Here is an 11,928-nt window from a genome sequence, read left to right as displayed (position 1 = left end):
ATTAAAAGCATTGGAGACATTCAGACAGGCATAAAAGAACACAATTAAAATGACAAATATGATAAAACAGAAAAGAAAAGGAAAATTAGAAATATATTAAAAATTACATTAAAATTTTAATTTAAAGTGGGTTAAAATAATCTAAGATAGGAAGGCAGTGGCAAATAAAAAAGTCTTAGTCTTTGATTTAAAAGAGGTGAGAGTTGGAGCTGACCTACAGCTTTCAGGGAGTGTGTTCCAGATATATGGTGCATAATGACTAAACGCTGCTTCACCATGTTTCGTTCTGACTCTAGGAACTGAAAGCAGACCAGTACCTGATGACCTCAGAGGTCGAGGTGGTTCATAAAGTAGTAGCAGATCAGCAATGTATTTTGGGCCTAAACCATTCAGTGCTTTATAAACCATCAGCAGGATTTTAAAGTCTATTCTCTGACAGACAGGAAGCCAGTGTAGAGATCTAAGAACTGGAGTAATGTGGTCTACTTTTTTGGTCCTTGTTAGGACTCGAGCAGCAGCATTCTGTATGAGCTGCAGCCGTCTGATGGACTTTTTAGGGAGTCCTGTAAAGACCCCGTTACAGTAGTCTAGTCTGCTAAAGATAAATGCATGGACGAGTTTTTCTGCATCCTGCTGAGACATGAGTCCTTTAATCCTTGATATATTCTTAAGGTGATAATAGGCTGACTTTGTAATTGTCTTAATGTGGCTGCTGAAATTAAGGTCTGAGTCTATGACTACACCAAGGTTTCTGGCTTGGTTTGAACATTTCATCGTTGCAGATTGGAGCTGAGCAGTAACCTTTAACCTCTCTTCCTTGGCTCCAAAAACAATCATTTCAGTTTTTTCTTTGATTAACTGAAGAAAGTTCTGGCTCGTCCAGTCATTGATTTGTTCAATGCATTTACTCAGTGTTTGTATTATACTATAATCCCCTGGTGATATGGTGATGTAAATGTGTGTGTCATCTGCTGCATTTTATTTTGTTGTTTCTTATTATCTGACCAAAGGGGAGCATTTAGATGTTGAATAGAAGAGGCCCCAGAATGGATTGAGGTACTCCACACACCATTTTCATCCACTCAGACGTGTATTTACCTATAGACACAAAGTAGTCCCGGTCATTTAAATAGGACTTAAGCCAGTTAAGTACTGCACCAAAGAGTCCCACCCAGTTTTCAAGTCTGTCCAGTAGTATCTTGTGGTCAACTGTGTCAAAAGCAGCACTAGGATCAAATGATACCAAAACTGAAATTTTGCCACTGTCTGTGTTTAAATGAATATCATTGCGGACCTTGACAAGGGCGGTCTCTGTGCTGTGATGTGATTGGAATCCTGATTGGAAGACTTCAAAACAGTCATTTATCATTAGATAATTGTTCAATTGTTGAAAAACAGCTTTTTCAATAATTTTACTTAAAAAGGGGAGGTTTGATATCGGCCCATAGTTGTTTATTTCTTAAGTATCTAAATTGTTCTTCTTCAGGAGTGGTTTAATTACTGCTGTTTTCATGGCCTGGGGGAAGGCACCTGAAAGAAGAGACATGTTGACAATTTGAAGCAGATCTGAGGTCACGTAGTCTGAAACCTTTTTGAAAAACGGTGATGGTAGAATATCAAGGCAGCAGGATGAGGATTTCAAATGTTGTATTATATCTTGTAGGTTTTTGTATTTATTGGATTAAATTGTGTCATAGTGATTGAGTTGCTTTTTGGTGGACACACAGATAACACATTCCCAGTACCTCGTACAGTAGTGCTGACTGCTTGTCTGATTTTCTGAATTTTGGCAGTGAAGAAGGATGCAGGCCCTGGTAGATAGATGGGGCGGCTGTGGCTCAGTGCGTAGAGTCTGTCGTCTATCAATTGGAAGGTTGGTGGTTCGATCCCAGCTCCGGAAGTCACATGCCGAAGTGTCCTTGAGCAAGACACTGAACCCCAAATTGCTCCCTCTGTTGTTCAGAGGTGTGTGAATGTGAACGAATGAGATTAGCTACCACTGATGGTCCCTCACTACATAGCAGCCTCTACCATCAGTGAGTGAATGGGGATGAATGGGTGAATGTGACAAGTAATGTAAAAGCGCTTTGAGTGGTCAGACAGACTAGAAAAGCGCTATATAAGTACAAGTCCATTTACCCATTTACCATGTTCAGAGGCCACTGGCACAGGGCGGTTTGTTAGCCTGTCGACTGTAGCAAACAGGGCGCGTGCATTATCTTTGTTTTTGGCGATAATGTCTGAGAAGAAGGTCTGCTTTGACTTTTTCAGTTGTAGATTAAACATGTGAAGTCTTTCTTTATAAATGGCATAATTAACCTGAAGCTTTGTCTTACGCCACCTGCGCTCAGCTTTTCGACATTCCTTTTTTTCATGTTTGACCTGCATGGTATTCCTCCAAGGCGATTTTTTCTTATTGGAGACCAGTTTTACTTACTTACTTTTAATGGTACTTTCAGTAATGTAACGTTTTGAGATAACCTCAGTTTGAACATTAGTGTTCACAGATAAATCACATTCAAAGAAAACACAGCAGTGATGAGAGAGAGCAACATCAGATACCAGAACCTTGAAAATGTTTAGACCCTTGGAGATAACCAAGTCTAGGATATGGCCCCTGTTGTGTGTGGGCTACGTCACATGCTGAGTGAGTCCAAAGTTGTCAAGGACATAACACAGTTCTTCAGTCACTCTGTCCTCAGGTTTGTCAACATGGATGTTAAAATCACCAACAATTGAAACAGAATCAAAGTCGGTGCAGATAAGAGACAATAGTTCAGCAAGGTTATCAAAGAAATCAGAACAGTATTTAGGTGGTCTGTAAATATTAAGAAATATAGATGTACAGTTTAAAACCAATACAATTCTTATTTGTGGGGCTAAACAGTGATGAGTAATGACCCGAAAGTAAAGTGTATATCTTTTTGTGTCATTTATGTTGAATAGACCTTGTAGAATAAGCATTTTATCAGCCTAATCGTTTGACTGATGTGTGACTTCATTTCAATGTGGAAAATGCAAAACCATGATGCTTGATTGAATTTTACTGTGTTACTGAGTGTTCTGTGATCATCGAGCCAACTGTATCATTTAATATATACTGTATACTCACACCGACAGGTAAACAAGCAAATAAAATCACAGGGTTTCATTAAACAATTGTAGTGTAGAAATTCAGCAGGCATGTAATGATAACCTCTGTTAAATCAGCTACATCTGCCGAATTATGCATCCACCTGTTAGTCAGCTTCATAGACTATTAAAAGTCACTTGTATGTAAATTTTGCATATGGACAGTCCACAAAATAACAGAGACAATAACAGGTAATATTTTGGTAAATAATGAATCCACACAGTTGAAATTATGAGCTGACAGCAGTTTGTGACTCTACAAAAGATCAGACACTAACTTTATGGGTGGATGCATTTTTCGGCAATACTGATTTGTCTGCCGAAATATGCATCCACCTGTCATTCAGCTATAGAGACAATAACAACTCATATTTTTGTAAATAATTAATCTATACAGTCCAAAAGAAAGTGAGATTAGGGTTGGTATAAACAAAAAAAAATCTTATTAAGACCTTGTTTAATCTGCCTTTTCCTACAATATCAACTTCATAAGCTATGGAAAAGTTGTGGCTCAAGGTTTGTGTGAGAACCTAATGAGAGGCCTCACTTTTTAGACTCTACTGCTGGAGCTTCTTTGAAAGGATGCTCCTTATAAGACACAGAATACAGTACTGCATTTGTGACTACCAACAACTGACACATCATTTTTAAAAAAGCAAGTTTTTTAAAAATTTTAAACAAGTTCTTTATCTATTAACTGTTTATGTATCTTTTTATCTTGTTTTTTACTGATGGAATACTCCAACTTATTTTTATGTATTATGTTTTTATTGACTGAAGGTTGATGTATTCCTACTGAGTGATACTTTTTAATACTGAGCACTTTCTCACTTTGTTTGTCACGTCTAGTCTTGAGCTGGTTGTTGTTAAAGGAGTCTGACTCACTACAAATCAACCTACGGGTACAAATAAAGTAACCTTGAACCTTGAAACAATTATATCATTGTATTAAATGCTGTGTACACAGACATTTACTCACTTATACCATGTGTCTGTTGGCTTATTGGAGGGTTTACTGTATTCTTCTTACTGCCAAAGTTTCAATTAAGTTCGTTGAAACTGTCCAGGTGAAAAGGTGGATGCTAAGTTTAAAGAAAATAAAGACAACATTATAAGAGAGCTGTTTTATTTTGTTTATTGAATATTGGCAACATTTTCCTCTTTCACTTAATGTTGAAGTGTTTGCTTGGAAGGAGAAAACTAATGTTCGCAAATGTTTAGAGAACTTGCTCTGTACTAAATAAGTAAACAAAAAATTCCTGCTTTTACCAGTAGAGCATTTAACTGTAATAAAGGAAGTAAGAGAGTCTTTCGTAGTCTTTGATCCTCTTAAAATCTGAGCCTTATTACACACAGGAACACTTCTTACAGGGTTTTTAAGAATCTTAAATAATTTAGTATAAAGCAGAATGAGGACTCAAACTTTAGCTCTCCAGTGCAACACTACACATATATATTAGTTTGTTATTAAAATATAAATGAGAGAAAACCATTCATTTAGCAATCCCAAAACTAAATATTACAGATGTTGACATTTCATAAGTCAAATAATAAGAGGCAATGGACACAAGTCAATGCAGGCCAAAGACACTCAATCCCTGAGAACATTCTCTGAAAGCAAAGTTTAATATTGGCATCCGCCTGTCAGTGTTGTGCTTATTGATCAGTCTTTTTCACAGTCTTCATTTTGTAGTGGTGTCACAGTTCCTTCTTCAGTTCATACTGACACACGCAAGAATCTCTCTGGCTGTCCAGGTACGGCTTACATCCCAAGTGCATAACAGCGTCAAACAGCAGAGTCACTGCTGACTCACAAGCTGTTGAGAAGGAAACAGAAACAAAAATCAGGGTTTTACTTCAGAAGAATGTCTTTTACCTGGATCAGAACGACTGACAAATATGCTCATTCTCATCAATCAAGTAATTCAATTTAGCTCTGTGTGGCCCTCTGCTGGACACGCTGTGTTTCTACACTACTTGCTTTTTTTCTAACTCTCCATTTAGATATGATCCACAGCAGAAATGTACATGTTCATTTCATAAGGTGTAAAAACTAAAAACAAGTGTCACAGTCCACACCGTTTTAATCAGCTCGAACAGAAGCAGCTAACAAGAGTTCAGCTGTTATAATTTAATTATATGTGAAGTTAAATTGTATGTTTAACACTGCAGGACAGTCTATAAACATTTACAGTTTTTCTGATTCTACCCCATCCTCACTCTGCATCAACTGAAAACAAAAAGCATTGGCCCCTCACCTTGAACACTCTTGGCCAATCCCAGAGTCTTTTGTACATTCCTGCAGATGGTCTCGAGGCAGTCCTGAAATTGTTCATCACAGTCACGCTTCTCTTGGCCGCATGTGTCATAGCAGCGGTCATGTTGGTTACAACATTTGGTCATTGATGGGATACCTATATCAAACTGGGAAAAAATACACAGGGTTTTCACTTTGAATAAAGTATTCGAATGAACAGTTCATTAAAATAATACAGTCTACAGCCTATCTGCTCTTTTTAACAGTTTCATGTCTATGAGAAATATATATGTATATGTTAGTAATGAAGTAACAAGCTGCTTTATTATTTGACAAAGCCTTTGAAAAGAACAAAGTATTTCATTTTGAAAACATATGAGGTAAAGTATTACACTCAGTTCATCATTTTTTTTAAATTCCTATTTGGAATTTATTTTTACTGTACTCTTTATTTACTGCACAACGAGGTGATGATGATTTTTTTTTAAAATAGCATAAGTAAGATGTACTGATTGGAGTAGTGCAACATTTGATATGTGATCAAATATTTTGTTATTTCCTATTTTAAACAGCTGACATTTATTTAAAGAAGAAGAATTATGAAATTATCAAGGTCCAGCTTGTTTGTTTAATGAGTGAGTTAATGTCTGTATAAGTCTTGCTAGGTGATACATTTCTTTTTGTTTTCATTTGTTTTTCTTCTCACAGCGATACTTGACTTTTAAGCCTGAGAGTGGGTGCTGTTGGTCTAAGCGTGCGCCCCATATACAGAGGCTATAGCCCTCGTCGTAGAGATCGCAGGTTCGATTCCTGCCTCAACCATCTACTTCATGTCCTCCCTCACTCTCTACTCCCCACATTTCCTGTCTCTCTTCAGCTGTCCTGTCCATTAAAGGCAAAAATGCCCAAAATTATAACTAAAAAAAAGCCTGACAGTGATGCCAATGTAAGTAATTCAAAATAATCAAGACACAAAACAACACTGATTGATTAGTCAGATACTCCTCAGATCAGTGGCGGCTGGTGGAGTTTTCTCCAGCGGGGGCTATAACTCCAAAATAGTACATGTTGGCTTGCTTTTTGGTAAATGTCTGAGGTATCACACCAGTGTATTAACATAAACGAAAACAACAAAAGCAACATTATAATGTCATGTACGGTTCTATTTTTTGTACGTAAATTTTGCTTTTCTTTCCTTGAGAGGAGCACATTTCTCAATGACTATGGTTAAAGTCAGGGATGCTTTTGACAAGTTTCTTCTCCATAGAGAGCATGGCCAATACATTGAGAAGATCCTGTGACATTGTGTTCCTGAGGAAGGTCTTGATTCTCTTCAGTGTTGAGAAGCACCTCTCAGATTCAGCTGTCCTGTCCATTAAAGGCAAAAATGCCCAAAAATACAACTTAAAAAAAAGCCTGACAGTGATGCCAATGTATGGAATTTAAAATAATCAAGACACAAAAAAACACTAACTGATTTGTCAGATACTCCTCAGATTAATATGCAATTTTGACACAGATTAATTTAATGCGGTAATTCAAATCATACATGCATTGAGTGATATACATTAAAATCGAAATACAATTTCCTGAATGAAAACTATATTAAATGGTGACACTGTTAAACGAAATAAATATAGTATGTGTATTCTAAAATATATTGTATTTAGTCAACACTGAGCTCACACTATTCATTGGCAATACGCTCATATCACTCTCTATTTTTTCATTCAAAATGTGACTCATTGAAATGTGGACTGAATATTTTATATAGAGTGAATGCATGTACTTAATTAATAAAAATGAACATGAACTCTCAAATAAAAGAAGCATTAAATGCACATAAGTCAAGTGTAGTTAGTATGTACATGAGGAATCGTTTGATTTTCTTGCCCCAGACATGTGAGAAAGATCCAACCTGCTGTTAAAATACCTGAAATCCAAAGAGTGGGGATCCACATCCGTTGGGTGGTGGCTTTTTGTACCCAGGACGAGGCACCGGCATGTAGTCTGTGAGAGAGGAGCAAAGGTGAAGAGGTTTCTTGTTCAGTCACAGTCAGTTATCTTACTGTCAGAGATAAACACATCAGCACAGATGACTTCATGGTTTACCTTGCCATTCAGGAACATAATGTGTGTAAAGGGGTAGGATTAGATAAGTTTGAACTTCTTCCAACTCCTTTTCGCACATGTAGAGTAAAATGTTTCAGTGCTTGCTAATGGAACTGATTGATTTTGGAAATTTTGTAAATCTATTTCTTCTTATTTACTTGTATGTTTTTGGTTTTTTTTCCATTTTACTTTTACATATTCAAAATAAAGACATCAAATCAGATCAAAAATCAAATATGTTCTGTTTTTTAAGATCTGCATTAACACCAAGTCCATTATGTTTATCTCCTACTTCGTATCTCCAAGTTACAAGAAAAGTAGATATCATAATATTATAGATGTTTATATGTGCTAGTAATCCTAAATGATTACCACACATAGTCCAGGACTTAACCCTCCTGTTATGTTCGTTTCTTAGGGACAGCAATAATGTTCCTGGGTCAATTTGGCACGGACCATATTCAATTATCCAGTCAGAACCCCCAAAAAACATCCCAAAACACATTTTTTTAAATCTAATTTTGAACTCCATTACTAACCATTTAAATCAAGATTTAGTGCAATAGTGTTTTTTTTTTATTCTCACAGATCATGGTTCAATGAGGATAACTCACTCGTTTCTCATTAAAATTCATGTTAAAACTTTTTTTAGTGTACATTGGAAAGTCCTAAAAATAATTACAATTACATGACATAGATTTTTGTTTATTTTATTTAACATAATGAATTTTTTTCTTTCATGAAGTGATGTTGATAAATTAACACGACACCTCTTCTGTCACATGCTGCACAGATTTTTATGCTGCATTTAGCTGGTTTGGAAGGCATATATTGCCTAAAACAGACATTAAAATGGGTCAATTTGATCTGTAACATAACAGGAGGGTTAATGAACCGGGATAGGTAGACAAATCATGGCACTAGCTTACCATCACTACACCTGTAGTGACACAGCCCATCGTCGCCTCCAAACAAGTCCAGTGCTGCATTCAGGTACGTATCAATCTTGTGTATTCCATTACGAATCGTTTTCAGAGTCAACCTCCAGTCTGGAGTTTCTGGCTCTTGTTTGCAGGCAGATAAAGATTGAGGATATCCACAGAAGTACAATCCCAAGAGAATAACACAAACGAATCTACGGTACTGCATAGTCCAGTTGACGTAGGAGCCTCAAAACATAGTTTTCCGGCGTCTGTATGAAATTTGGATGGATTTTATTCCCCAATGTGTTGATCTGACGGCATCTCAATTGTCGGTTCTGGTTGTTTCTATTTCACTGAATCCACTCTGACATATAAGAGGTGATAGCCTACCTGCCACAAGTGTAGATTTCGTTTCCGGGTTTGTCGCTGTCATGTGACCTCTGATCAACCAACCACAATGACGATTGAAGTTGCAAGACGTATATTTTTTTATTTGATTTGATGACTTTATTTCGAACATCTAAAAGTAAAAATACAACCAAAAAAGCAGAAAAGAAGAAAGAGTTATACAAACATAAAAGGGAAAAAAAAAGAAGAAAGAAACAGTTTTACAAAAGAAACAAAATCAATATGAGCAAGCAGTGAAACAATTTACTTTACATGTGCGAAAAGGAGTAGGAAGAAGTTAAAACTTATCTAATCCTACCCCTTTATTCACTATTTTCTGCCATTATACGAGTGCAATCCCACACGTCAAATATTCATATTATCTTCATATTTACGCCAACAAACAAAAGTAAACACCTCGTGATTCTCAACACTGGTCTTCCTATTTGTACCTCATGAAAATCATTTCTTTGTACTTCTTCTTGAATTGAATTATGTTCAGACGTTGCTGTAGCTCCATGTCTGTTCCACAGTTTTACACCACAGACTGAAATACAAAAACTTTTCCTTGTGGTCCGAACACTCATCATCTTTAATCTCAACTTGCCTCTGAAGTTATAACCCCCATCTCTTTCACAGGATAATCTTTGAATATTTACTGGAAGGGGATTTTTCCTAGCCTTGTACACAACTTGTGCAGTTTTACAATCTACGAATTCAATTAATTTGAATATTTTTGATTTGAGGAACAATGAATTTGTGTGTTCGTGGAAATCAACATTGTGAACTATTATGATAGCTCTTTTCTGTAGGAGTGACAGTGGTTGCAGGGAGCTTTTATAGGTGTTTCCCCAAACCTCAGCACAGTAACTGAGATATGGTAGGATCAGTGAACAGAAGAGAATAAGAACTGATCTATGATCCAGAATGTGCTTGGCTTTGGCGAGAAATGAAATGCTTCTTGACAGCTTGGATTGAACGTGTTTTATGTGAGGTTTCCAGCTAATTTTTTCATCTATTATTACACCAAGGAATTTGTGTTCATGCACTCTTTCTATGTTGACCCCCCAATCTGTACTTGTATGTTATTGTTAGGTTTATTGTTTCCAAATACCATGATTTTAGTTTTGTTTAAATTAAATGATAATTTGCTTTTGTCAAACCATATTTTTTAATTTGCAGATCACCAAAGGTGATTAAATGGAAAAGTTGCTGGAAATTTTCACCAGAAACTAAAAGTTTGTATCATCAGCAAAAAGTACTATTTTACATGCCCGAGACACTTTGCATATGTCGTTGACATAGAGAATAAAAAATATAGGTCCCAACACAGACCCCTGGGAGACACCACAAGCTATGTCCAAATATTTCGACTCAAACTGTCCCATCTTCACAAACTGTTGCCTGTTTTTCAAATAGCTTCTTACCCAATTCAAAACCAATCCCCTGATCTCGTACCGTTCCAGTTTGTTGATTCATATTTCATGATTTATTGTGTCAAATGCATTTTTTAGATCGATGAATACCCCGGCAGTGATCTTTTTATTGTCCATGGAGTTAGTGATTTCTTCAATGAGTTCAGTTAGAGCCAGTGATGTTGACCGATTTGATCTGAAGCCATATTGACTGTCAGAGAGTAAATTGTGTTTGTCTATGAATTTTTCTAATCTTTTATTGAAGAGCTTTATAAAAGATTAGAAAAATTCATAGACAAACACAATTTACTCTCTGACAGTCAATATGGCTTCAGATCAAATCTGAACCATAGGTGTGTCGAGTTGTTCAGTTTTTAAAAGTCTATCTCTTTCCTTTTGTTTTGAAATAACGAGAAAAGATAATAAATTATCGTATAGATGTTTATGTATACCAACACAGCGACTCTTACTGGGTTCCGATGTTTTAAATGCTACCCTACTGTCAGTGGTGGACAGTAACAGAGTAAATTTACTTGAGTACTGTACTTAAATACATTTTTTGAGTATCTGTACTTTACTTGAGTATTATTATTTTGAGGTACTTATTACTTTTACTCCACTACATTCAGAAGACAATTATTGTACTTTTTACTCCACTACATTTCTATCAATGCTCTAGTTACTCCCTACTTTTGCTTTGAAGTCAGCTCTTGAATTTCCTTATCTTTTCTGAAATCTGATCTCTCGGTTGAATGTGGAGCAAACACAGAGCAAAATTCACTCAGATCAGGCAGTTCATTTAGAGGTGGTAATGATGGCTATAATTCTCCACCTGAGCATGCATGTCCATATCTTCAGCCTGTGTTAGAGGTTTTTGAAATGAAGAATGATACGTATCGTTTGAAATGTTCACCTTGTTTCCCACTCTGCCCAAACATACAAACATTCACTGTCCAACCTGAGAAAGCGTGTTGAGCTATGTAACATTTGTTTCATTCCAGATGAACATTTCAAACTATGTTGTCTGTGCTTGGAGTAACTTAGTTGCTGTTTTTATTCCATGGTATAGTTTAAGATGATTTCAAGTAATGTTTTCTAAACAAACATGATGTAACAGAATGTACTCCTATGCATTCTTCATTGTGCTTAGGTATTTTGAAAATACAATGTTTTTAGATTTTTTAAGAAGTACTTTGAATACTTAAGTATTTTTAAAAGCAAGTACTTCAGTACTTTAACTCAAGTAATAATTTGACTGTACAACTTTCACTTGTATTGGAGTAATATATGACCAGGAGGATCTATACTTTGACTTAAGTAATGAAGTTGTGTACTTTGTCCACCACTGCCTACAGTCAATAAAATCAACAAGGCTTTACATGTATTTATTTGGAATAAAGTACTAACAAACTTAAAATGCCAATACTAAACAGAATTTCAGAGGAGGTCTCAATGTTTCCATTTATATTGATACTGTAAATATATTTAAAATCAGTGGCTAAAAAACATCTGGCAAAATAATTTGTTGTGGTTCTTTTAAATACATATTCATCTTTCATTTAGATTTGTGAACACTCATCTCAAATCTTCCAAATAGATAATCATAGTTTTATCAGCAACCCAAACATGAAAACATGCTTCATCCAGTTTTTCTTATCATAAAACAACAAAAACTAGAAAAAGAAAACATTCAGCGTCAACA

The 11,928-nt window shown here is 35.9% G+C and overlaps 1 protein-coding gene across 1 annotated transcript; it reads right to left on the bottom strand.

The window, feature by feature from the left end:
* Positions 1-4,244: 4,244 nt before the first annotated feature.
* On the bottom strand, positions 4,245-8,858 carry pla2g12a (phospholipase A2, group XIIA). Its single transcript, XM_034687843.1, has 4 exons — positions 8,431-8,858; positions 7,323-7,399; positions 5,391-5,556; positions 4,245-4,949 (listed from the first exon to the last, which is right to left on the bottom strand). Exons 1-4 carry the CDS (start codon positions 8,648-8,650, stop codon positions 4,831-4,833), a joined length of 582 nt encoding a protein of 193 aa, XP_034543734.1. The 5' UTR covers positions 8,651-8,858; the 3' UTR covers positions 4,245-4,830.
* Positions 8,859-11,928: the final 3,070 nt, after the last annotated feature.

This window comes from Notolabrus celidotus, chromosome 7 (assembly GCF_009762535.1).
Source record: "Notolabrus celidotus isolate fNotCel1 chromosome 7, fNotCel1.pri, whole genome shotgun sequence".
Classification (NCBI taxonomy): Eukaryota; Metazoa; Chordata; class Actinopteri; order Labriformes; family Labridae; genus Notolabrus; species Notolabrus celidotus.
Note: the sequence above shows the minus strand (reverse complement) of the source record. Positions and strands in the feature narration are given on the sequence as shown.